Consider the following 27,823-nt stretch of genomic DNA (forward strand, 5'->3'; position numbering starts at 1 on the left):
TTACTATTGTGCATGCAACACTGTGGCACTGAAAGAATATCCAGACAGTGGACTTGTGGTTAGAGTGTCCGCCCTGAAACTGGGAGGTCGGGGGTTCGATCCCCGGCTGGGTCATACCCAAGACTGTAAAAATGGGACCCAATCCCTCCCTGCTTGGCACTCAGCATCAATGGGTTGGATTGGGGGTCAAATCAACTAATGATTCCCGAGCACGGCGCACGCTGCGGCTCACCGCTCCAAGAAACAAATTTCACTGCGGTAACGTGTGTGACTAATTGTACGACTTTGAATATTTGTGTCAGCCACTTATAACACTGATTCTGCTGAAGAGAACACTCCAATAAAAAAGTGCAAACCATCAGTCCATAGATGAAATACACTGACATGAAATGTGTCTAAATAAATAATGTTTTGTTTTGTGACTTTCGCCTTTATTTTATATAGCGGGAGTACAGACAGTAGGCTGACAGGAAATGGGGGAGATAGATGAGGGGGTGACATGCAGTAAAGGCCGTCGGGATCGGGAGTCGAACCCGCGGCACACTGCCAGACTTGGACTACCGGCCAAGGTGCCTGGACCGCTGAGACACGGCCCAGGCCATAAATAACCTTTCTTGTACGGACAAAGTGTCCAACCTTCATTCATTTGATTTAATCACAGTCATAATATAGGCAAATGGTATTCTAATATGGCAAAGTCGCACATCCCATGTCCCCTCGTTTGTGAAATGCCACTTGGGAGAAGAAACAGAAAAGGGAAAAGAAATCGCTTGAAGGAGTGGCATGTAAAATGTGCTAATAAGGACGGAAGTGACTCACCAGACCAGTGTCATACTCCTCCACTCCCTCCTGCTCATGTTCCTCCACAACACTGGCAAAGCTGCTCGCGTTGGAAGAGGAACGGGACAGATCCTGAGCCTCTGGGATGGATGGAGCCCTGCAACACATTGCAGAACTACCCGCCTGGGTCACTCTGACCACTCAAACACTCAACTCAACTCAAACACATCAACTGCAGATTAGAACGAAAGGAGGAAGCGCCACATCTATCATTGTAGTGGCTCTATATAAACAGGTGTCCTTTGGTGGCACAGGTAAAATCGGAGGTGAAAGTACTGCTTGAATCCCAAGTAGTCAGACAAACCCTGATGAAGACCTATTAGGTTGACATGCGTTGGTGGTCATGCAGTTGCCTTGTTCAGATTGTGAGTGAGGGGCGCTCTTATCAGACATACGTCAACTCATTCTGGCCAATCACAATTTGTGTCCTCACCTTTCCGTCTTCACTTTTCTGCCCTCACTTTTATCTTCAATATGTACTTTGCTCGGGCGAACAAATCATCGCTATGGGGTGATCAGCCAATCACAAGCCAATGTTTGTGTTCACACAAACCCCGAAAGCTGGGCACCACTTGGGAGGCAAGCAGTATTTCTTGGACTTTATTGTTACACATCAACTACAATAATGTGTAGATAAAAAAGGCATTTCACAATAGGTCAAAAACGTTTTGTTGGGAAACTTGCAAAAAATACGTTTTTACAACTAAGTAGCATAGAAGCTAATTGTTTTTCCTCCATAATTAAAAGCCAATGAAATCTGGATATTCACACGGTAGTTACCTATGCTTAGTGGTAGGCATTTCTGGAGAACTGTGGTTGGAGGAGTCTGATTTGGCGTCCTGGGAAATGTGGCCACTGTCTGGGGTCCTCTGTGTGCTGGGACTAGGAGACACCTCCCGGCTTCAAAATAGAGGAAAATATGTTAATATGTTAAAGCTTAAAGTTCTCGTTTACAACATATTCATCCGCAAAAGTGTCTACAGCTAGATGGTACATTCTTCACTTACTAATAAGCGTATATGGGGATCCTTGAAATGTAAAACTATCCTAAATCAATTTGAAAACCATTCAAAAGTCTTGACGGATACTGGTCAAGTCAAGTTCCCACTACTATATCCACGACTGACCTCCTCTCCTGGACCTCCTGGATGTTTTCAATGCCAATGGCACTGCTGCGACGGGAGTTGAAGGCTCCAGACTTCTTCCTGGTAGGACTTTTCCCAGGAATGATCAATGACTGGCAGAGGACAGAGGCATGTCAGACATGATGACATGCAGGGGGCAGGCGGTTCAGTTCATTAGCATGAGTATACTGTATATACACTACCTACACACAGCGATTACCAACCGGTGGGCAAGTCAGCCCCCCAATAAGGGGCAAAACAGTAAGATATGAATGATACAATAAATAAATGTCATGGTATTATTTCTCCAAAATAAGAAAAACTAAACATTCATTGCGATACAGATAAATAGGAACTTAAAAGTATATTAGTGGATCCGAGCCAGAACGCAATCCAACGATTGATAATAAACCTGCCCTGAGCACTGAAGGCTTACGGCAATATCGACAGAGGGCGCTGTTCCCAGGGTTTGTGTACTTTTTTATTTGTATTATAATCACCATAGGGGATCTTAGATCGCCTCATATAACAACTGTGTTTGAAAAATAAACAAATCATCCTGGCCGTTTCACTCATATGGATATGAAGAATCAACTGACTGCGACAAAACGCTAATGTTACTGCTGTTACTGAATTAGTTAAGATTTTTGCTAGAAACAGACTGTATCAAATATGAGTGGCTGACTGTTGTAAACGATACAGAGACACCTCCCCAATAATATCACAGAGACAGTTTGTTTATTTTTGGACCACAATACTTATATGAGACGATTTTAAGATAACCCAATGTTATTCTCCATAGAGAAATTACTTCCACGAACCAGGGGATGAGCAAGTGGTGTCAGGACTTTGGTGCTCTATGGCTGCCGTGTTAGATGTCAGATGGGTGGGCCGCAATCACTTTTGAGATTTTGAGATGAACGGCGCCAGGCGTTATGTGAAATGACAGAGTGGACAGCTAGAAGTGAGATGTGTATTATATTTTTGTTGTGCTTTTTTTTTAACCAGGAAGTCCCTTCAGATACATTTTTTTTTCTGGGAGAGCTGGCTCTTAAAAAAATCATGAAATTGACCATATCAAACAGAGACAAGTAACAATTAAGGAACAGCGCGTTAACAGGTTATATGACAAAAAATGAACGAAAAAGATATGGAACATATTTAGATTTGAGAAACTAATCTCCAAAATCCCTCACTGCATGGATGGGTTCTATAATAAGTTTGTCTACTGCATCTAAGAAAGCTTACAGCCTTGGGAACTAAACCATTATGAATACACACATCCAAAACAATAAAACAATCACATTATGTTACATCATGAAAACACAACAGCAAAGAAGCAAATGAGAAGGGAGAATTAACCTCTTCTACTGTTCCTATCCCTATGGCACTGCCTCGACGTCCATATTTACTGGGACTTTTCCCCGGGACAAGCAATGACTGAGCCATACAAGACGAGACGGGGCAGAGAGAAAAGGCAGAGAGAAAGTGGAGAAGAAATTAAGTTTCAAAGATAGTTTGACAGGGGTAGAGGGAAAGGGGGGGGAATCACATTGAGAGATATCATGCGTGTAGCAGTAGAATTCAAACAGCAACATTGCTGGTTAAAGCGCACAGAAAATACATATACAGTGCGTATACTAGATCACTGGTTCTCAACCCAGGGATTTTGATTGATTGAAATATTTATTAACAGTTTGTAGAATTTACAGTACATTTTAAGCACAAACTCAATACAAAGACTGTCAACTGTGAGTGGACGACCCAATTAAGCATTACACTTGTTTACAACAGGGTCCACATTGTTCAATTCATGGGGTCCCCAAATGATTTTGAGGGGGTCCCCACTCCCCAGATGATGTGCTAAAATAAAAATAAGATTTCTGCGTCAAAAGTAATCAACAAATTATTCTATAAAAACTGGTCAAACATTGGGCAAATTGTCAAATAATATAAATAAGAGGCAAAAATTCCTCACAATGCAAGTTATGAGCATTTAGTTTAAATATGAAAAGGTTGAGAACCACTGACACAATGAGAGGCAGTTCAGAGTTAGAGCAGGCTGGAGGCACAAGAGGGAACAGCTGGAGTCAGAACACCACAAAGCTAAGCAGCCATGTTGTCAGTATCTGCCCTGAGAGGAAACAATTTAGCGATGCAAGAGGAAGAAGGACATGGGGCAATAAGAAAGGGTTTATGGTAGGAGGACTGGTAATGATTTGAAGACTTAGCTCCATGAACAATTTCTAAAATCCTTGTTGGAGTTCCAGAATTTGTTTGGGTCACGGGTGGTGGGGATTCTGATTGAATTAAAAGGACACTATACCCCAGCTTTACGAAAATATAGCAAAACATTTTGCACATCCTCTTTCATTAAAGGCTTTACTTAGCCATGCTTACTTTACAGCCAAGCCAAACATGCAGGGAGAACATAGGGAGTGCACAGATAGGTCTTCAGATGCAAGAGGAAGTCTTAGTCATCATCATGCAAAAGCAACTGTTAAGGAGGGAGGGACTCTGGGTAGTCAGACAGCAGCTACGCTAACCTCAACTCAAGGAGTCACAAACTACACTGGATAGGGAGGACTAGGGAGGACTTAATTCCACAAGAGATGCGCCTTTTCTTTTCATCCACCCTAAGTTTATTTTGTTTTGTTTTGTTTATTACAATGAGAAATTCAGCAATCACTGCAGGGATTACACAGTTAATTTGTTAAGAGAAACAAAAATAATTAATAACTGCAATACAATCAATGAATGAATTAGTATAAAGCAAAGGATGAAGATAAGTGGTTATGTGGGTGGTGAACATTCTTGTGGTGCAAGCAGGACTAAAATGCTGATTATTGAAAGTGTGACATGTTTTCTACACAAGCGAAAGGCAGCATTGGCATATGTAAGGGTAGTGTGTAACTCTATGTGCATGCATTCACATACAGTATGTGTGCACCTAAGTGTGTTTATGTTCGTGTGTGGGTGTTCCTGTGTGTGCAGGCCTCAGTTAGGGCTGGGCTATATACAACTTCAAATCAAAATCACGGTCATTTCAAACTTTTGCCTCCATTACGATTAATGAACGATCTTTGTTTTTTAAAGTGAAAATAACAGATCTACAAGCTCACATTGTGTCACATTGTGAGCTTACAGATCGGCTATTTTCACACGCCACCATTGTACAAGTAAGTATAATACAGGACTTAAAGTGGTTAATCAGAAGGAAAAAAAATCAATTCAAATTTTGTTTCGCTGATATGAAAGGTCAGGAAAGAAAACCTGCTTCTCAATTCGATTAACCTACAAGCAGGTTAGAAGTTCCAAATGTGGGTTTTGATGAAATGGCCCAGCCCTAGCCTCGGCTGAACCAGGAGCCTGGGGCTACAGTACTTACTATCCCTGGGGTTTTGGGACTCTCTGGGTTGTGCGTAAAGCTGCCACTGTGACTAGTAGAGACTGTGTGTGACTTCTTGTTACTGAGGCCCATGGCGTCCATAGACTGGCTTCTGCTGCGGATCACCCGCTACACACAGAGAGACGAGGAGGAGACACCTGTCAGTGCGAGGCCTTCCATACTGACATTTGTTTTTACCCATACCACACATCTATTGTAGATGAATGTCAGCTTACAATAGTTCTTACCATTAACAAATTATTTCAGCAAAACATTTACATGTTTTGCCAATATTTTGTAGTTACAAAAATGCAGTAACAAAAATGTAAATATATATTTTTGATGGATTTATCCAAAGGCTTAATGTATGTCAACATACTAGTGAAGGAATATATATATATTTTTTAAACATGTGTGGAAATATTTGTTTGGTAGTTCTCTTAAATAATCATATTATGTTTAGCGCACCTCCTAACACAGACTGAAGACCCTGTCAAGCTTCTTTTTATGAATGCCGTTGACTACAAATATGTGTGTTTTTTTTTAGAAGAGTGCATGTTTATGGATGCTTGTGCATGCGTGTATATCAGGTGTGTGCGTGTGTATGTGTGCAAAGCATGCAGGAACACATCTTAAACACTGAGGGGCAGTGCAGAACAACCGGATAGAGGGTGAACGAGCAGCAGGCAGCATGAGAGGAACGCAGTGAGAGAGTTTCAGCCGGTGCGTCAGAGTGACAGCTTCAAAGAAGCTCTGAGGGTGTGTGTGTGTGTGTGTGTGTGTGTGTGCGTGCGTGTGTGCGTGCTGCCTGTGTGCTTCTTCTGCCGCCTTCATTTATGATCTGGACAAAGGCCAGGGGTAAATGCATACTACAGTGGTATTGTCTCTCTCGTGGGAGGTGGAGTTGATAGAGACGAGCGAAAGAGAGGGAGAGATCGAGAGGGAGGGGGCAAAGAGTATATCCATACAGTAACATCGTATGATGGGAGATATACTGAAGAGGTGTATGTAGAGAGAGAGTGTGTTAAGTAGAGGAAAGGGATACATGTAGAGAGAGGAGAAAAATAATATCTATGTCCACAGGGAGCCATGCAAGCATCATCATCATCCTTGCTAACGAAGGGTCATTGAACTGTTCATCAGGCGTGCATGATAATAACCACAGCTCCAGTTGCCATAACTCTGTGTTTGGGGCCACACTCCACCGTCATAATGGCTATACTGATGGTGAAGCACCCACAGTCGGTGTAAAGGCAGCCCGATTTATAGTTGTTTTGAAACTTGAAAGTCATTGAAAATAGCACATCTACAAGCTCACACCAACGTGTCATGTTGCAACATCCTAACATGCAACTATTATGTATAATAACACAGGCTAATGGTGGGATATTCCCCGTGTCTGATGCACGCACACACACACACACACACACACTGGCTGTCACTTGAGCACAACAGGGATGACACCCTCTATTGTCCCATAAATGTTCATAATTTAACCTGCAGGCTGAATCTATAACTCAAGAGCTGGCTCTCATTTATTCCGAGTGCTGCTCAAATAGAAAAGACAGACTCTTTAGTCTTCACTCCTCACTTTGACATTTTGCCTTCAATACATCGTATCTTGTCTACTGGGATCATGCTGTTGTTTGTCTTTTGCGCTGCCGGCAATAAAATGTTCCTTTTTTTCCCCCACAAAACTGCAGACGTGAACTCATTTCTCATGTGTGATTACCCAGAATCCCAAACCAAGAAGAAAAAAAAACAACAAACAAAGATCAAAGACCATTTTCTCAGTCAGCATTCTCTCGCTCTCAAACATGCAGACTTGCAGAATATAGTTAGCCGCCAATTAGCGCCATTTAGCACGTCCCACATCAAATGTGGGATGGGCGACGGCTGGGGCTGCATGCGCATTACCTTAAAGGACTCGAAGAATCCCCCTCCCCCTCCTCCTCCGTTCTCCAGTTTGTCCTCGTCTCCTCCCAGGCCCATCATGGACTGGCTGTGGATATGCAGCTCCTCATACAGCGTCTCCAGCAGGGCCGACCGCGTACGCTCCTGGCCAACCACAACACACACGCAGTGCTAAGAATGGGCTCTATGGCCTGGCCCAGGCCCCTAGGCTGGTAATCCAGCCTGACAGCGTGTCGCAGGTTCGAGTCACGATCCTGTCGACCTTTGCGTGTCTTCCCCCATCTCTCTCCCCGTTTCCTGTCAAACTACTGTTAATTTATCAATAAAGGCAAAAAGCCCCAAATATATCCCCCATAACTCTCAGAGTTATGGGGGTCCTTGACATTTGGTTCCATTTGGTTCCATTTGTACACTGTCAGAGTTACAGGCCCATACAGAGACATTTGGAACATAAGGACACTTTGAGACCCACTTGTGTAGCAGTGTGATTCCAGTGAGCCAACATGCACGATATCAGTACCCTGACTGCATTCATTGACCACAATGGAACAGAGCCCTCATTAGTATCATCGGTAGCACCTGTGAAGGGGCCCAATTTCTTTCCAATATGTCGTGTGTGCATTGAGCCCATTTGTTTGAACTATATAAGTGTGTGTGTAACAGTTCTGCTCCCTGGCTGAACATAGCAGAAGAGTAGTGAAACAAAAAATGGCCGCCAGTCCGTGAAAGCGCCACGGTTCCAAGTATCTAGGACGGAACCAGTTTTAGAACCAAAGTTCTTTTGGTGGAAAAGGGTTCTTCTCACCTCCAGCTTGGCAAACTTCTCAGCCTTATAGCAAGCATACTCTGCATTGATAAGCTTAGTGAAGAGGAACTCGTGGAATTCAGGGCCCTGTGGACGACAACACCGGGAGGTGAAAGAAGTCAAGAGCAAGTGAATAAAGTTTTACCGCATTTTGTTATGACATCATCTGCTTTGTAAACAATCTCTGACCTTTTTAAAGATGGCGGGGTCTGGCAGAGCGGGCCCGAAGAAAGGCACATCATCTCTCGCTGTCACCGACACCTGAAGGGCAAGGAAGAGGTCAAACGACGGTAACTTATACTGCCCTACAAAGCCAATGCAGTGTTGCATGTTTGGTCGAAATTGAAAAATGTACTCATTTGTGTCTGTTTTATCTTGTGACAAAATATCAGAGTTTAATTTTGTTTTAGAGAAAAAGCGCAGTAACTACAAAACCTAACTCAAAATCAAGGTAGAGTGCAGTAACTAGATTTTGGAGGTCAAGGGCCAAATCAGCAATTCAAAGTTTTGGGCATGAGAATTACATCATGCATAATAAAAGTAACTAGACCGGTGCCTGGCTGTAGAGCAACGAGTCGGTAACGATGGAAGTTGGACATCCAAGCCCTACCCGGCTATGCAATTCAATTCAATTCAAAGGGCTTTATTGGCATGAGAAAACATACGTTTACATTGCCAAAGCAGAAAGAACAGTACAACAATACAGCAATACAATCAAAACAAAAACAAAAATTATGTACTTTGTCAGATTCTTCAATAGATCACTCGATGCAGGTATAGTGCAGGCATATACACAATGATTAGTCTTTACGGTGGTTGTGTTCCATTTGATATCCTTCTCCTATCACAGCAACTCACAAATCTTGCTGCTGTGTTTGCACATTGTTGTACTTCGCCCAGCAGATATGGGAGTTTTTTGTCATTGGTCATGTTTTCAAAATCTCCGTGTGTGGTTGTAATCTGTGGGAAGTATGTGTCTCTGATGTCTTGGTACAATGGACAGATGGTTAGGAAGTGTAGCTCGGTTTCCACTTCATTGAGTGTGCAGTGGGTGCATAGTCTGTCTTCTCTCGGGATACAGGTCTGCCTATGACGGCCTTTCTCGATCGCGAGACTGTGCTCACTGAGTCTGTACCTAGTTAAGATTTTTCTTTGTTTTGGGTCGGTCACAGTGCTCAGGTATTCTGCCACTGTGTATTCTCTGTTTAGGGCCAGATAGCATTCTAGTTTACTCTGCTTTTGTGTTGCCACTTTCCAGTGTGTCAGATAGTTTTCCTTTTGCTGTTTTATAATTTGGTTTAGTCCAATGGGTTTTCTATCTCGTGGCTCTGTTTGTGTTTGTGCCCGGAGTTCCAGGGCCAGCTGGCTGAGGGGGCATCTCTCTAGAGTTTCACTGTGTGTGAGTGCCTTGTTATGGAGTGCATCTAGGTCACTTTCTTTTAGGTGGTTGTAGAACTTAAGTGCTCTCTTTTTTATTTTGATTATGAGTGGGTATCGTCCTAATTCTGCCCTGCATGCATTATTTGGTGTTTTTCGCTGGGTACGGAGAATGGATTTGCAGAATTCTGTGTGTAGGGTCTCGGTTTGGTGTTTATCCCATTTTTCAAGGTCATGGTTTGCTAATGGTCCCCAGATCTCGCAACCATAGAGGGAAATTGGTTCTATCACAGAGTCCAGTATTTTAAGCCATGTTTTAATTGGGATGTCTATTTTGATGTTTCTTTTGATGGCATAGAATGCCCTTCTTGCCTTGTCTCTCAGGTCCTTTACAGCTTGGTTGTAGTTCCCTGTGCTGCTGATGTTTAGGCCAAGGTAGGTATAGTTTTTAGTTTGTTCTAGTGGGATTGTATTTAGGAAAAATTGGTGGTTTTGGCGGCTGGGCCTTTTTTGAAATATCATGATTTTAGTCTTGGTTAGGTTCACTGTCAGGGCCCATGTCTGGGAGAATTTGTCTAGGAGATCGAGTTGCTGCTGTAGTCCTTCCTTGGTTGGGGACAGCAGCAGCAGGTCATCTGCGTAAAGTAAGCATTTGATTTCTGTGTTTGCCAAGAGGATGCCTGGAGCTGTAGATTGTTCTAGCGTTTTTGCTAATTCGTTGATATATATGTTGAAGAGTGTTGGACTCAGGCTGCATCCCTGTCTAACTCCACGGCTTTGGGGGAAAAAGTCTGTGTGCTTTTCGCCTATTTTGACTGCGCATTTGTTGTTAGTGTACATTGATTTTATGATGTCATAGGTTTTCCCCCCAATGCCACTTTCCAACAGTTTGTACATCAGACCCTCATGCCAAATTGAATCGAATGCTTTTTTGAAGTCGACAAAGCAGGAGAATAATTTGCTTTTGTTTTTGTTTATTTGGTTGTCAATTAGGGTGTTGAGAGTGTAAATGTGGTCTGTTGTGCGATATTTTGGTAGAAAGCCAATTTGTGATTTGCTCAGGACATTGCTTTCTGTCAGGAAATTTAGAATTCTGTGGTTGAGGATCATGCAGAGTATCTTTCCGAGGTTGCTGTTTACACAAATCCCGCGGTAGTTATTTGGGTCATATTTGTCTCCACTTTTGTGGAGTGGCGTTATCAGCCCTTGATTCCATGTGCTGGGGAAAATCCCAGAGCTGAGCACGATATTTAGGAGTTTTAATATGGCCAGTTGGAATTTGAGGTCGGTGAATTTTATCATTTCATTTAGAATTCCGTCTGCCCCACAGGCCTTCTTTGTTTTAAGTGTTTTTATTTTGTCTTGTAGTTCTTTTAGGTTGATTTGGGAATCTAGTGGATTCTGGTAGTCTTTTATGGCTGACTCTAGGTTTTGTAGTTTATCTTTTATTTGTTTTTGTTCTTTGTTCTTCTCGATTGGGCCAAAGAGGCTAGAAAAATGGTTTACCCATATATCTCCATTTTGGATGGGTAGTTCGTCCTGTTTTAGCTTATTAAGTCTGTTCCAGTTTTCCCAGAAGCTGTTTGTCTGTATGGAATCCTCAATATCTTGCAGTTGGTTTCTAACGTGTTGGTCTCTTTTTTCTCTTACTGTGTTCTTGTATTGTTTCAGTGTTTCCCCATATTGGAGACGTGTGTTGTGGTTGTCTGGGTCTCTGTGTTTTTGGTTTGATAGTTTCCTTAATTTTTTCCTGAGATTCTTGCAGTCATTATCGTACCATTTGTCATTCTCAAATTTTTTTCTGGCTTTCTTGTTTGATACTTTTAGGTTTGCTAGTGAGGCTGTAATTTCGAATATATAATTGAGGCCTTCTACTGCCCTGTTTACACTTTCACTGTTTTCTTCAAAGGTTTTTTCTAGGAACTGGTCCAGTTGTGATTGGACTTGTTTTTGTCTAATAGCATTTTGGAAGGCTTCTGCGCTGTGTTCCTTCCATTTGTAGCGTTTTCTTATATTGTGTAGTTTGTTTGGCGTTTGTTCTTTGTGTCTGTGTGTTGATCTGTTTAGATAGGCCGTGGTTCTGTTGTGGTCCGACAGGGGTGTTTTGCGGGCTGACTGTGAAAGCTCTGAGAGATGCCAGGTTCATGTCAGTGATGAAGTAATCTACCGTGCTGTTTCCCAGGGATGAGCTGCATGTATATCTACCGAAGGAGTCCCCTCGGAGTCTACCGTTAACGATGTACAGACCCAGTGAGCGACAGAGTTGTAGTAGTTGTGACCCATGTTTGTTTGTTGTTTTGTCGTGGTTGAATCTCGGGGGACATGTTGGGAGCTGATGTTTTCCCCCTCCTGGTAAGTGTTTGTTTCCCTGTGTATTGAGGGTGTCAGGCCCATGTCCTGTTCTGGCATTTAGGTCTCCACAAACTACAATGTGACCTTGTGCCTGGAAACGGCTGATATCCTCTTCTAATGTGGGGAAAAAGTCCCGTAGTACACGTGTCAGAGTACCCGTTCCACCCATCTGTCTGTGTCCCTTTTATGCCCATATATGGAGATTTCTGTATCTGTCTCTCTTTTTCCCTTTATTCCTACAGTATATAACATCATTGGGATGTCAGAACAGGCCAGCTATGGAGATCTAGGGCTAGGGGTGATCTGGATTTGGGCCCTGTCCGGAGCCTGGGCAAAATTGAAGTTGTGGGGAGACCGATGTGGCGCATTTATAGATACATATCACCTTTATACCCATTTGGCTGGCCAGTTGAAAAAATTTAAAGCCAATTATCTCAGTTTTCACCTTGAGCATACTTAGGCTACTGCACTTTGAGATGAGATGAGATGAGATGAGATGAGATATACTTTATTAATCCCAGAGGGGAAATTGAAGCGTTCCAACAGCACAATGTGACACATAAAAGCTAAAACAACTGGACAGACAGAAGAAGACAAAACAGACACAAATGGACATAACCACACAAGACCAGGACCACCAAGGACCATATGCCATTTGGGGGGAGGCAGTACTTATGCATTGGCATTGTATAGTCTGATAGCAGTTGGCATGCAAGAGTCTGTATCGTTCCGTGTGCATCCTCGGGGGGGAGTGTGAGCCTACGGCTGAAAGTGCTCATCCTATCCTGCAGCACACCATGGAAGGGGTGGGAGGGATTAGCCAGCATGGAGTTCAGTTTATCCCCGATCCTCCTCTCCGCGACTGACTGCAGGCTCTCCATTCGGAGGCCAACAACAGAGCTGGCCTTCTTTATGATCTTATTGAGCTTGTTGAGCTCACCGGCCTTGATGCCCCCCCCCCCCCCCCCCCCCCCCCCCCCCAGCATACCACTGCATAAAGCAGAACGCTGGCCACGACAGACTGGTAAAACATCACCAGTAGCCTGCTACACACACCAAAGGACTTGAGCCTCCGGAGGTACAGTCTGCTCTGACCCTTTTTGTATACAGCCTCTGTATTGTCTCTCCAGTCCAGGTCTTTGTTCAGGTGTACACCAAGGAACTTGTAGGAGTCCACAATCTCTACCTTTCATTAAAGCTGGGCTGTTGCGTTTCATTCACTTGCGACTGTGACTGATCAAAAGGCAGTATTCTCACGATACTGCCCTCTCAGAAATTCAGAGGCACCCAACTACAGCATTGCACAAAGTGTTATTGTGCTCTTTTGAGACATCAATATAATTATATCGTTTGCAAATCAGAAAACAAGGTATCCGAAAATATGTCTTTCATTTGTCTGTATCGATTATTTTTTACAAAGGTCACAGTCATTAGGCATTTGTTCATGCCTTGTCTACTCGACTCCCGTAGAGTCCAGTGCACTCCGTGCAGGGCTTTGTAACTATTCGGCTCCCCATAGCCGCATGGAGCCACCATTGGACTGGCCCCATGAAGTGAACGGAGATGTCGCAACTCTCCTTCAAGGGATGGTGACATTAGAAAAAAGTTTTTGTAATGTTTCTAAAAAAAAATGGTTTTCTGAGCTCACCAAAAAACCTAAACTTTTAACATTCAGTAGATTTTCTGTAGTCTGGGGTTTTCTGGCTCAAACAATTGCTCTGATTTTCCTGCTGTTTGTGACGTCACAGGCTGCAAATCCCATACTGTATATGTCAATGGGATTTGCCAGCAGATGTCTGAAAACAGTCTCACTGTTTTGCCTGTTTTCATTGCAGCTCAAAAGGCTTCCAAACCCCAGAGAAAACTCCAGACCACAGAAAACCCACTGAATGTTTCTTGGGTGTAATTGAGGTCATAAAACCTAAAAATGTTTATATATATATATATAAATGACAATTAATGTTATGAAACCTTTAAGCTAACGTATGAAATCTAAAACGACACAGATGCATTCCTGGTTTAAATGGCTTAAAGGCAAAGCCACTACCTTATAGGTGACATTGTCCGAACACGCATTCTCCACCTGCACCACCACGTAGCCATGTAGGAAGTTGGAGGCGATCATGTCTGGCACGAAGGGCGTGTTCTCCTCCTGAAACACCAGGGCCACGATGTCATTGCCTATGTGTCGCTTCCTCTGCAGCTGGATGGCACAATAAAACAAACCACATCTCAGGAGGGAGCAATTTAATTCATCCCAGAGAAATTAATTGGCAATGCCTATGCACATTTGCAATAATATATGCCTAAATACGCACACGCACGCAAGCAGGCACGCAGACACGCAGACACACACACACACACACACACACACACACACACACACACACACACACACACACACACACACACACACACACACACACACACACACACACACACACACACACACACACACACACACACACACACACACACACACACACGCACACACACAATGAGAGCAAGACATTGTTGACTTTGTTGTCAATCTTATGATAGAAATAACGCTTTTCAATCATTTTCATTAAAGCATGATGGACAAATGTCATGTCACTAGTGTCAACCCACAATGCTGGAATTACAGATGTTTATCCTTCAGCTGGCATCTTCAATTTGAAGTTGATTGATTTTTATGATGCATTCCATAATTTTAAAAAGTGTCCCTATGGGAAAATTTAAGATGATTAAAATAGTATTTTAACACAAACAGCAGATGCATGCACTTTCCCTGTTTACCTGTCCAACTAATTACCCTGTCCACTGGCAAAATTACATACCTCAGCAATCTGTGCTGAGGTATACAGTACTTCCTGTTTTTATGGCATGATACATTTGCAGAATTGGTTAAGTGCTTCAGGGCAGCGGGAAGATATTTACAGTAGGAGGTGCTGAACGTTTAGGAGGGGGTGCGCCCTGTAAAATGCACATGCACGCGCCTCGTGCATGTGCATTTTCATGCGGAAAAGTGGCTTTTACTTTCCCTCTCCACACGTAAGTTATATGAACAAACTGGACACAGGCAACTAACCAGGAAAAAGCGCTGATACTGTGATACAGCATATTTATTAGGCCGAATAAAATTATTATTTCCCCCCTCCTGTCCGAGGGGGGGGGGGGGGGGGGGGGGGGGGTGCATCCCTACTTCCCTCAGCCAAAGTGCCTCCTGTTTCATAGCAGATTCACAATGATTCTTTCTATTATGCTACTCATCAAGCCAGGAACCCAGAACATGGGGCAAGAGTCATGATGAGTGCTATTAGCCTGGCAGCCAGGGAAATATTATTCTACAGATGGTGCAGCAAGGCAGTCTAAAAATCAATAAACGTACAAGGACAAAATTCATGCATTAGTCTTTTTAAATGTAATGCCGAAATGTGGAGAGTCAATGGCAGTGAGACATTAAATGTGCATTTTATCAGATATTTTAATACTAGAGTGCTCTATATTACACACTTATATGTACATTATAATTGTAATGTATTTATAAACACTTATATTGTAGCTGTCGGGCAGACACCTTGTAGCTTCACATTTCAACCATTAGTGTTTTCTTTCATAAATGAATGCCCTGTCTACTTCATCATCATACAAGAATGTCGCACAAACATGGTGAAAATAGCCGATCTACAAGCTCACGGCGCATCTCGAAGCATTGTGATCTAGGTTGTATGTCCAAAACCATTGGTTGCCACCGGACAACGACGATATACTGCAAAACTGTACATCTACGTTTCAGTCGGATGATAAATGGCAATGCTTCCTTATCCATGGAGAACAGTTCCTGCGTACATTCTCCTCCCCCATTTGAAAGACCTCCACAGCTTAATACCTGCTCTGCAGCAGTATAATGCTGAATGTGCTCCCTGTCGCTGCAATATTATACACCCCATAATAAGCCCACTTTGCACCTGTTGATGACAGACGTAATAGCTGGCAGCATTAACTAAGTGCTCCCATAAAATGGCACAGTACCCATTGTTCATGTGGTCACTGTGCGTCAAAATAGATTTAATTATATTTATTTATGCTGACGATTTATGGATGATTCCTCTCTGGTTTGCTGCCCAATTACTTTACAGCCGTTGCCTCTTAATAAACCATTGTGTTTGCTCTCAGAGAATCAGCCACCTGCCTAAGGCCCAATCAGCCACCTGCCTAAGGCCCCTGGTGAACCTCAATCATTTGCTGAAGTCGAAGGCCAAAAACTGAATGTGAAAAAACATGGAAAATGACAAGACATGAAAATGTGTCTGTGTGCGTGGGCGTGTGTGTGTGTGTGGGGGGGGGGGGGGGGATACACAGCCAATCAGGTCCGTTTCACCAAGTAAAGAGTATGTATCTATTAGATTTAGGCAGAGTAGGCACTATAGGCAGTCTATTCTCCATTGGACCATTTTCTTTTTCTAAAGACCGTATATAGAAACTGGCTCAGGGTGGAAGGGAGGGGTCTTATCTAGATCCATTCCCGGGCCAGCATGAGAACACGAGGCGCCAGAGGAGGTGGTGTCTTACCACGACGCCATCCCTGAACACATTATCTGTTAGTCTTGATGTTTACCCACACGGTGGCCTGCTGGGTCCAGATGGCAACAGAACACTCATCCCACAGTCTCTGTGCAGACGGGCTGCTGGGCCTGATAGCTGCCATGGGCAGTTGCTTAATAATGAGCTCAACACATGCTGGGCAAATGGCTGAGATAATATCACATGATATCATATATTATCTAATTATTATTATTGCATTCCCTACTTAATCATGATTTCCAATGAAGTTGGTTTTATTCTGTTTCTATAGAGCGACTTCGAGTACCTAGAAACGCTATATAAAATGTATTATTATTATTGGCATTGTTTCCACTACCATTATTATTGTTATGTTATTGCTATTGTTATTACTATTACTACTTTTGCACTAATGCACATGTTCAACTCAGCAGGATCTGATGATTTCGATTCCGTCTAAACAGCTCAACGTGATTTGACCAGGTCTGATGAATTGACAGTAAGATAACGGGAGTGTTGATGATGTTTCTGTTTTTGAGGAGAGCGGAGCCTTCCTGTTGTTTTTGGACGGAGATTTCATCACTGAAAAACTATTTATTTGAATTTGTTGTTGATTCCTTCCATAACACTGTCTCCTCTTGAATAATGCCCTATGAGTGTTGTTTATGCCCCCATGTGTCTCTCTTTCTCAGCAGTGTGATCTTCTTTCAAGAGTAGCAAAGGTCAAATCAAATTGATCAGAAAGAAAGCAGTGAAGCATCGGAGAACTAAATCATAGTTTACAGCTTTACACTGAAGCCTTAGTCTTAGTCTCAGAGAGAGGGGCAACAAACCAGAGAAGGCTAGCAACTTAGTTGGACTTGCAACAAAGCTCCATTGACAGCCAGCCCATTCATGAAACAGAAAGGTGTCTCAAAATATCGAATTGTATTAAATAACGATGAACTCACCAATTTAGCACCTGTGCTGACAGCTATCCTCCGGATATTTCTGCCAGTAAACTCAACTCACTCAACGTGCTATGTGTGTAGCAACTTAAAGGTGCATATACAAACAGGACTCATAAAGCTGTAACTGGGATATGAGTCAGTGTTTTGGATACAAGCATAAGCAATAAGCGTGTATAGAAAATGTAGCCAATATAAGTTAGCCACGTACTGCATGTCATTCACTAATTAGTTAGGGTTAGGGACTCAACACACATTAGTTTTAACTTTACTAATTAGCCTTTTCACATGACTCCACAATGTGGCAAACTAAAATGTCTCTTGCTACCGGGTTGTAATTGTAATTGCTGTAATAGAAGGCTTTTGAAAGTGCTGCCCAGAGCCTGGGCAGGAGCCCTGTCCAGAACCCAGGCAGAGGCTTTTGTGGTGGTTCTGGACAACCGGTGATCTGACAGACTTGACACCGGGCACTACACTCCCTGTGGTGGTGTGGAACGTGTGTGTCAAATTTGAACTCGGTGGGGCGAACGGTTTCCGAGTTACTTGGATTGCAGACATACAGACATATACTGTACATGGCGCATTTATAGATAGATGTCCCCCTTTCATGGCCCACTGTCTCACTTATGCATTGTGGTCATGTTTTCCACTATCATAGCAATGTTCTCCCTTGCCAGTGAGGTGTGGCCAAATTGTAGATACTATCTGCATCTTAAACTAATAGCACTTAATCCCTTGTGATTTTAAAAGTTAATTTCAGATATCCCTTCTTGTTTGCTTTCTTGGCCAAGGATCCCCTGTTTAAATAGAAAGAACAAATTGTACCTCAAATCAATCATCTTACCTGCTGTGAGTCTCCCTCTGTGTAGGGCAGCTTGGTGGAAACATGGAACATTATCTCCTTATTGTGGAAGTTTGTGTAGTAGGACTCTATGCCTGTCTGGCCGTGGGCAACATCCAAGCCACCTCGGAACCTGGAGAGGAGAAACGAGAAGTGAAACAGAGCTGGGTAAGATGAAATACAATCAAGAGACGTGAATACAAGAGTACTGGGAGTGGAACATAAGTGCCAGTGCTTGGAGTGCCTGGTCCATTATCATTCTTATCTATCAATGAAGGATTGCCAAGGGCGCTTCATCTGCCTACTCCATCACAATGTCTGAAACACTAGTAAATATCATATCACACTAGAAACAATCCAAATCAAGTGACTCAGAACTGTACTCTAATAAACGTCCAGCCTAAAGATAAGTCCACTGCACTACTGCAGGGATTCCTTTAGTTTAAAGGAAGCTTAACCCATTCAATCCGGGAAAGTATCCGTGTCAGTTTAGATTTGAGCAAAGCATTAGCTTTTCAGAAAAGCATTTTTATATATTTTTAATATAAACAATTCAAGCTATGAGGTGGAAAGTACAAGTACTATAAGGACCTGTCCTACACATTGCAGGATAGTCCCAAACATGGAATGTTTATGTTTGTCACTCGTCACACATGCGAGCATGCACGCACAAACATACTAACCCTTTAAAGTCATGGAGTTCTATCTTCTGACCCAGAAATTCTAAGAACTCTACAAAGGCAGGACTTTCTTCCATGTTTCCAAACAGCTCCTCCTCTGATGTCTGCAAGAAGAAGAGAATAGCTTTGCAATGACATTGGAGATCAAAAGGGGAGAAAATACAGTCAATTTCACGTGTCACTCACTCACCTGACCAAACTTTTGATAAACAACCCCGAACTTGAAGTTGTTGTTGATCACATGCTCGTCAAAGGTGACAATGAGCCTTGAGGCCTGGAATCAGAATCACAAGTGGGTTCATTCACTTGCATGTACAGTAAACTTGGCTTGGTGTAACAATAGGCTATTATGCATGTTATGAGCATATGGTGTAGTTCAGATTAGAACAGCCATCCACGGTAGCATAAAAATAAAAAACACTGGAGGCCTTTTTTAAAGGTAATTTAGTTTTACAGCTTTACTAAATATGAAGGTGTTAAACGTCTGAAGAGCAGATATTAATGAGTAGCAGGATAATGGTTACAACTCGTGTCAGGTGAGAATGAATGGCTACCTTTGGGTAGAGGATGGGGTATAATCTGTCCACATTTATTTCCTCACAGACAAGCTGCAAAAGAACAAACATAAGTATGCTCAGTTTATGTTCCCAAATCTTTTACTTTCTTCTTCTTCTTTTTACTACTAATCGCCTACCTTGGCCATTTGAACAACATTGGGGAACTCGGTAAGGCAGGATATGGGAATCACATCATGGTAGGTTTTTAACTTTGTCCTGAAAGACAATACATTTTGGAAAGACAAAACGCAGTTTAGTTTCTGTTCTATTAGTTTCAAGTCACCCCACCCCAAGGCTTTGATATTAGCCTATTATCAATGCAAATTGCAGGGAGCAAATTACATTGAGAGCAAGGAATGCTCCTAATTTTTATTACTCACTCCCACTAAAGTATCTTTCTCAAATGTTGCCTTTGCAGACTCTCACACACTCAGTTGTCTACGAATTTCTGCTGTAAGCCACTTGCATAGCAGCTATAGCGTTCACAGTACACAAACATTTAATAAGGAAGTAACAATAACAAGTAGAAGCACAACAGTGTTACTACAGAAAAGTGAAAGTGAAAGAAAGAAAGTGATGACAAGTACTATCTGGGGACTTAAAGAGGGGGGAAAAATCTATGGAAGGCATAGAATATTGACCGATCTTTACGAGACAGAGGCTTGTCCTTGTCTTTCAACAATGCATACACAATAAACGTTGGCATTGAATATCCTCAGTGCTGCACATCCACAATGACTGACATGCTTGACTGTGCTCCAGGGTGAAATTGCCTTGACTTAGCGGCTGCCGGCTGGTCAGCCTTTTGAAACAGATAAGTGATTCTCACCCTATTGGTATGCATCTCGGATGGTGCTGAATCAACAGCACGGCACTCAAGCCCTGCCTTGTTTGAAAAGTAATGCATTTGTTTTAAAAAACATTTCTTATTTCAATAGATAAGTTAAAAACATGGGAGTCAAATTCGAACTCAGACTCACAAGGAGCAATACGGTTTATTTTGTGCACAGCATCTTTACATTGCATAGTATCGGCTATATGCATGCGCCATGGTTCCACCCTCGGCACAATTACGTATAACTCGAGCTTTAGTGTGAAAGCCGGGGCACGAGGTTGACCCACGTGAACACTACTACTGTCTGCGAGTGGATAGGGTGGCCGTTGCCTATAGCTGCACGCTCATCCGCTTTAATGCGCCAAGGAGAATAAACAGCTTTTACAATGTGGAGTGCACTCTAGGGTACTAAATTTAATACACAGGTTATATGGAGCGCAGCTCTCCTCTCTCCTGGTCTGTCATTAGCAGAATGTGGAGGAGTGGAGTATTTCACAGTTTTGTGAGCACAGAACATGGGTGAAGGTGTGGGTAGGCGTGATTATGTCTGAAGCCTGTATAGTGGTTCTAAATTCAGAGAAAAGTTAATTAACCCTTTGTAGCCAAGGGCGATAGGGGGCGGTAGGTGGAAAGTGCCAGAGCAAATGGACGAAATAAGCAGAGAGGAAGAGCTCTTGTTGTTATGTCGAAACCGAAAGTTAAAATCGCCCCTGCTCTACTGAGGCTCACAGAGCTATGTTAGCGACCGAATTGTTGTTTTCTTTAGCGGCAGCTTGAATTTATGTTTTATTGAGCTCTGAACATCATACTGCTTTGTCCCATTATGAGCTATAAAGCCACTAAAACAATTGTGCGCGTGCGCGTGAAGTGAGGATTTAGGATTTTGGCTGTTCTTTCCATGGATGATGGTGGTAGCTAACGACGAAGTGAAAACAAGGTGATTTTCTTTTTCAAGAACTCTGAATTAAGGCTCATTTAGCAAATCTTGTTTTATCGTTTATGGTAACCTGTGCATTATTAAGTTTATCTCGTTTTATCGTTCATAGCTACAAAGGAGCTTTAGGCTATTGTTTCCCTAGGCTAATATTGGATTGGACCCTGGAAGAGGAGTGATTAACAAACACCACCATGAGGCTTGACATGGCAGATGTCCAGTAACGTCAGGTGCTTTCAGGCACTTCATGATGGCTAGTTGCCAGCTGGCTACTATAGAGCACAGGTCTCCATGGTGCAACACGTTGAGATGCAACACGTTGTGAACTTGTAGGTTGGCGTTTTAGAAGTTTTTCGTTTTGACATTAAAAAAATCACACCTGTGTGAACTGAGTGGTGCAACTCCCCTCTCCCCCCCCCCTCTCTCATTAGCAGGCAACAGTGCAGCACTATCTCTCTCTCTCTGTTGCACCACTCAAAAAAAGTGCAGCCAGAGGCTATGGTTATTTGGTGGTCCTTGGAAGGAACAATGTGGGAGCTCCTGTGTTAGAGCACACCATGACAAAATGGTGAGACTGAGGGATTGAGGTGCATTGGAGTGCATCGAGTTGATAGGAACAAAGCCAGAGAGTGACATTGACAGACAGAGACAAATGTGACTACATGAAGAATGCTCAGTATGATTCAGCACACTTTCGCCTCCTTGAAAGATACAAGAGTGAAAGCTCAACCGTCAATCATCTGTTGTTAAATGGTAAATGGTAAATGGTGCATTTATATAGCGCCTTTATCCAAGGCGCTTTACAGAGATTGTGCATTACATTCACCCATTCATACACCGATGGCAGCGGAAACCATGCAAGGCACCAACTAGCACATCGGGAGCAATTAGGGGTTCAGTGTCTTGCTCAAGGACACTTCAACAGTAACTCTGTCGAAGTGTCCTTGAGCAAGACACTGAACCCCTAATTGCTCCCGTTGTTATACCATATGTTGATGCCTAATCATTTCTCTGTATGGCTCAATATTGCTACAGACTTAATATATTGCAGGCTGTGAAATATGTCACGCAGAATATAGTCCATTTTGAAGATACACACAAAAGACAAAAGCTGTTTAACCACATGAGCGCTATACTTAATACTTTGGTTATTCTAATAGCACAAAAAAAAAGTATCCTGGTTGATTGCACCCTATATCGCTATATCTTGCGCCACCCCTTAAGCCTTATCCCTAAACTTATTTGCCATTTTTTACTATTTTAAAAAGCCCTTTAAAATAGTTCAAATAGCTGATCTATAAGCTCACGTGTCGATGTAGATCGGCTAGTTGAACTATTTTCAAATTATTTTCAAAATAGTAAAAAATGGCAAATAAGTTTAGGGATAAGGGTGGTGCAAGATGGAGCCCTATGTCTCAAATGTGTAATGCATGGTATTCGAACCGGTGTCAAAACACACCCTATCCAATAGCCTAAAGGGAAATCCCCACAGATGTTCCAACATCAGTTGGAACTGACACTTTCAGTGTGTCAAAAACAATAAAGAGTCAGAAAACAGCACATCCCTCAATGTTATTTAGTGAGAAGAAATTAGCCTATTTGTTCAAATTTTTACACTCCCATGAGTTAAATTGTCATTGAGGATTTTACTATGCACAAAGGGAATAATAAGCGGTAATTATGAGTATAACAGCTCAGGGAAAGAGAAAGGGAGAGGCAACGGGATATCATGACCGGGGGAGAGGCAACGGGATATCATGACCGGGATGCTGTACCTCAGCATCAAGCGCAGGTGCTCCTGGTCCCCAATGACATCATACTTCATGGAAAAGATTATATGGCCCAGAGCTGCATCCATGGTGTAATAATTAAAGTGTTCCTGGCAGAGAAAGAGAGATAGGGAGTCAGTCAGAGGCTGCAGAACACTGAGTTTACAAATTAATGAATAGCACTGAGGACTTGACTGTGTATAGGATCACAACCCAGAAAGCCCAACAGTGAGTGATGCAAAACATAATTATATTAACCTTTTGTTATTAGTAATACAAGTGTGTCAATACTTCATTCATTTGTGGAATTTGACATTGGTGGAATGTTCACATTTCTGATTTCTGTGTTCACTTCCACAAAAGTTAATGAAACTGGCTGCTACTGTATGCGTAGACTTAAGGAAAATGTTCTTAACTCAAAAAAGAGCATATGAGCGGAGTGGAGCTGGTGTGTTACGGACCACGGTCCTTTTGATTATTTGTTATTTGTTTAAGTATAATTATTATTTATGGTGTCTATTAAATTAGGATAATAATTATAAGTTTGGTATTTGTTATTATGTTTTATGGCATGTGACAAATTTAATTTATTTTGCTACAGTGCTCAAGTGAATTGACAGACATGGTTCTGAGTGACAGGTCCCTGATTGGACCTGCCCCTCTGTTCCTTATTGGTTCTCCCCGACAACACCAGTTTCCTGTTGGCTGGGCACTCTTCCTGTCTCTGTATAAAAGCTCAGTTGAACTTGGACTTCAGCAGGGGATGACAGCATTCAGCAGCAGAGACTCGATCCCTCTAGTCCTCTCTTGTGCCTGCCTTATTATTTCGTTTGTTCTTGTTTCTGGTTCAGTATGCCGTAAGTTATGATTTGTTTTGTTTAGCCCAGTTTTTGTTTGAAGTAGTCTTTAAGTTGCCTATGAGTTTGTAAACTAATTATTTATCCTTGTTAAATAAGAAGCCCGGTTCCTACCTCCACCATGTAGGGGTGCCAGGTATTTTCTTTTTTCAACGTATTGTAATTTTGGTTAGTTAGGGTCGTTAGGGATTTAGAATTGTAATTTTGTTTAACATTCTGTTAGGGCCTTTAGGTAGGGGTAAACTTTTGATTTCTAGTTAGATTCGTTTTGTTAGAATAGCACCTGCACTCTGAAGCTAAAAATGGGAGAATTGTGAACCAGAAATGTACAAATTGTCTCTACTATTGAAAGAAAAGAGCGACTACAAATAAATGTAAGTTCTTTTCACCCTGTCTCCTCTCAAATTATGTCATGTCCCTTCACCCTAGGCCTAGACGAAGGTCCATAACATAATTGGGGGCTCGTGAAAGTAGATAGGACCCCATAACATAATTGGGGGCTCGTGAAAGTAGATAGGACCATTGTTTGATATTAATTCGGAATTAAAAAAGAAAAAATAAGTTGAACTCCAAATTTTGCCCAAAAATAATTTGGTTGTTCTCTTCGCTCCGGATGGCTTTTGTCCCGCTTCGCATTTGCTCGTATTGATTCCCCTCAACCCCGCTCCTCCCCCACCCCGCGCTCAACTTCATTTGCGCACCGGTCGCACCACGATCCGCTCAGATCTGTCCGCTCAGCACAAACATTTAAGTATTTTGCCGCGTGGGCAGCATGTCCGAAACACATAGGGAAAACAGACACATGCATGGAGTGCATGCATGCTGCGCAGCCGTTTATATATAAATCTATCTATGTGCGCAGCACGCCAACACGTCTCTGTTTGTGTTTGCAGAGACCATAGGCAGCGAGACCTGCCTGCTCCAAAGTGTGGTTTCGCGGCCCCAAGCGGAACAGCTTGGAGTGGAGGGCGGTCCTCTGACGCATTTTATAACTCGATCGTGCTTAATTACAAATCCCTCCACTCCACTCCGCTCCGCTCCCACTCCACTCATATCCTCTGCTTCCCACGAGTGCTCCAGTTCCAATTTTTCAAGACGTAATTGTCCTGCAAGGAGATCAATAATATAAGGCGGCAAAAAAATAAGCTATTAGGCTATGTAGCCTATTTTGTGTCTTTCTCCTTGATGTCACAAAATGTAACTCCACAGGGGAATACAGAGAATCATGTATGAAGTCAAATATAACATCGACTGCATGATTCCTCATGCTCACCTTGCCCATGAACTGTTTCCTGTAGATTTTGGCAGTACTATTGGTCTCCAGTTTGACATGGGGTGTGGGACAGGTTGGCTGGGCAGCTTCTGGGGGGTGTTTAGCCACATGATTGTTCCCCTCAATCCAGTAGCCACCAAACTGTGGCAGCAGGATGAGAGGGAACGGACTGGTACGACCCAGAATCTGAAACAGATGGACAACAGAGGTCATGACGCAGTGCCGTCAGGTTTGATTTTCTGTTAATACCGTAATTGTGTAGGCTTTCTGAATTCTTAATTCACCATTTTAATTATTCACCCAATTGACTAGCTTAATTGACTAGCTTAATTGTATTGTGTATTCCATTCCCTCTGAACTTTATTTTCTTAATTGAGACAGATAGTAGGAAAGCCGAGAGAAAAGGCCTGATATTCTAGTCTACACATGTGGGCTGATGGTTAGGTCTGACATTCAACTAAGCATCAGCCTTAAACATGTGTGTACAGCATATGAATATGTAGAACATGTGTGTACCTCATGAACACTAGGATACGGGATGTAGTCCTCTTCTGTCTGTGGGGAAGATGAATGTGAGACATGATGAAAAACACGCTTATTTTTTTTTAATATATTTTTTATCCCACGATTTTGTAACGCATTTTTCACCCCTGTGTCAATCATCTAATGTGACCCTGGGCTCTACACACCCTCCACCAACCTAGTCCCCATATATGGGGGCCAAGGGGAGAGCAACGGACTTGAACTCATGCTTCCTTCATGCCTGAGTGTCCAAGTTGCTCCTTTACACCTGACAGGGGGGAGTTTCCCTGGTTGGACGTAGCGCGTGGAAGGAACACGTTATTCCAACCAGTTCCTTTCCCCTCCATCAGGCGCCCCGGCTGGCCAGGGGGAGGCAGTTTAGTGACCAGGATTACTGCATGTTTTTGTGAGGGTACCTACCCTAGGGGACACGGGGAGAACATGCAAACTCCACACAGAAAAAAAACACGCTCAAAGTTGACTGCTTTATGACACAGCATATCTTCGAAAACAGTAACAGAAAGACAGTATATTAACCAGGATGTGAGAATCCACTTTATTTGGGTTTAATAATATTAACCTGCAAACCTGACCAAGCTCACTTGAACTACAGTACTCTACCACATAGTTATTTCTAGTGACCACATTGTCCCCTGCCCACTCACTGGTTCTGGGCTCTGCTGTTGCTATGCAACTACAGTTTAGTCATACCCAGTCAGTGTGGTACTCTTTGCCTAGTAAAATATTGTTTTTATTATGATATATTCTTTCCCAAATGCTCTGCGCTGAATTCACAACAGGCTCTCTCAGACTGTCTGTAAAATGAAGCCAGCATTGGAAAGAGAGGCTGGAATAGGAAGCATGGAGCCATAGTCTGTGTCTGCGAGTCACTTGAAGGTCAACTGAACTAACTGCTATCATGCACATAATATTAACTTAAATTTACAATTTAGGCGTTTATCAGACACAATCCTATCCAGAACACCTTACAATAGGCAAGAAGAAGAATGTATTGCATTTTATAGCGCTTTTCCAAGTGCTCAAAGCGCTTTACAATGGTTCATTCATTCATACATTGGGAGCTGAAGCGGCGAACAGCCGACGCCAGCGTCCTTCCTCACTTCCCATATTCACCCACCAATGGTGGCAAGCTCACACCGACCAACACATTGGAGGCAATGTAGGGTTCAGTGTCTTGCCCAAGGACACTTTGACATGTGGACAGGAGGAGCCGGGATTCGAACCACCGACCCAGGGATCATTGGACGACCTGCTCTACCTCCTGAGCCACAGCCGCCCGAAGAAGAGTAAGTGGCAGTGGTAAACAGGGTAAACAGTCAAGTAAATAGAGTGCAAGGAAAAGTAGGAAGTATGAAAAAGTAACTAGGATACCATGTAAATATCTAATAAACAGCATGCTATCGTAAATAACATTCTTATCTGTGGCAAACTAGATGGCCTCTAAAAAAACATACACAGCATATGTGAACAAATAACCAACATACAGTACATCTGCATAGCATAACTAGTATCTGTCAAAATTGGCAACAAGAAGTGAAACTAAAAGAAAATGGAGTGCTAGGGGGTGAGGTACACTCTGCACAGGTTCCAGCGCAACTTGGGAGCGAGCAGGGATAATAACACTTCAATGATACCAGCCTTGTAGAAAACACAATATTCAAGCACCTGTCCATAGAAATGTATCAAAAATACAGAAGCTTGGCACAAAATAGTGTCAGCTACAGCAAACTCCTGAATGTTACATTTGTACATTAACACTCAAGATTCTGCTGTGTATTGTATATCTCTGCACTTGGTGGGCCAACTCCTGATTCTAGACAGACAACCTATTATTATTGCAAACACTTGTTTGAGACTTACCTACAGTATACCCGCAGGGTAATCCCATTGAGAATATCTGACAGAATCATGCTCATTCCAGCTTTATTTTTTCTAGGTAATAGGACAGCTACGGATTTTCCGCAGCTCTGGGCTCACCCAGTACCCAAGCGTATTCTGAATTCAACAAGCCTTAAACTGCTGGTGATCTGTGGGAGATATGAGGGATTAATTGTGGACTCACTTTGAGGGGGGGAGGGAGGCTGCATCTTTGCTCATCCATTCTGCTGCCCTGTGGGGGAGAGAGAGACAGACAGACAGACAGACAGACAGAGAGGGGGGAGAGAGAGAGAGAGAGAGAGAGAGAGAGAGAGAGAGAGAGGGCAAGTGAGAGAAAGAGTAAGCGGGACAAGGTGGAACAAAA

The 27,823-nt window shown here is 42.7% G+C and overlaps 1 protein-coding gene across 4 annotated transcripts in view; it reads right to left on the minus strand.

The window, feature by feature from the left end:
• rap1gapb (RAP1 GTPase activating protein b) overlaps window positions 1-27,823 on the minus strand; it is a 94,540-nt gene that overhangs the window by 5,130 nt on the left and 61,587 nt on the right. For 2 of the 4 annotated variants that reach the window (XM_083771737.1, XM_083771735.1), the window contains 17 exons: window positions 27,644-27,691; window positions 25,555-25,593; window positions 25,039-25,224; window positions 22,915-23,018; window positions 19,508-19,586; window positions 19,368-19,421; window positions 19,004-19,087; window positions 18,817-18,917; window positions 18,137-18,266; window positions 13,848-14,003; window positions 8,261-8,332; window positions 8,072-8,158; window positions 7,270-7,410; window positions 5,353-5,481; window positions 1,968-2,077; window positions 1,621-1,740; window positions 820-955 (listed from right to left, as the gene is read on the minus strand). In XM_083771737.1, coding sequence (XP_083627863.1) covers window positions 820-955; window positions 1,621-1,740; window positions 1,968-2,077; window positions 5,353-5,481; window positions 7,270-7,410; window positions 8,072-8,158; window positions 8,261-8,332; window positions 13,848-14,003; window positions 18,137-18,266; window positions 18,817-18,917; window positions 19,004-19,087; window positions 19,368-19,421; window positions 19,508-19,586; window positions 22,915-23,018; window positions 25,039-25,224; window positions 25,555-25,593; window positions 27,644-27,691 — 1,776 coding nt within the window. The remainder of the gene's footprint in view (window positions 1-819; window positions 956-1,620; window positions 1,741-1,967; window positions 2,078-5,352; window positions 5,482-7,269; window positions 7,411-8,071; window positions 8,159-8,260; window positions 8,333-13,847; window positions 14,004-18,136; window positions 18,267-18,816; window positions 18,918-19,003; window positions 19,088-19,367; window positions 19,422-19,507; window positions 19,587-22,914; window positions 23,019-25,038; window positions 25,225-25,554; window positions 25,594-27,643; window positions 27,692-27,823) is intronic. The other 2 variants (XM_083771736.1, XM_083771738.1) reach the window with 2 other exon arrangements.

This window comes from Protomyctophum parallelum (genome assembly GCF_964188405.1).
Source record: "Protomyctophum parallelum genome assembly, chromosome: 8".
NCBI classification, from domain to species: Eukaryota; Metazoa; Chordata; class Actinopteri; order Myctophiformes; family Myctophidae; genus Protomyctophum; species Protomyctophum parallelum.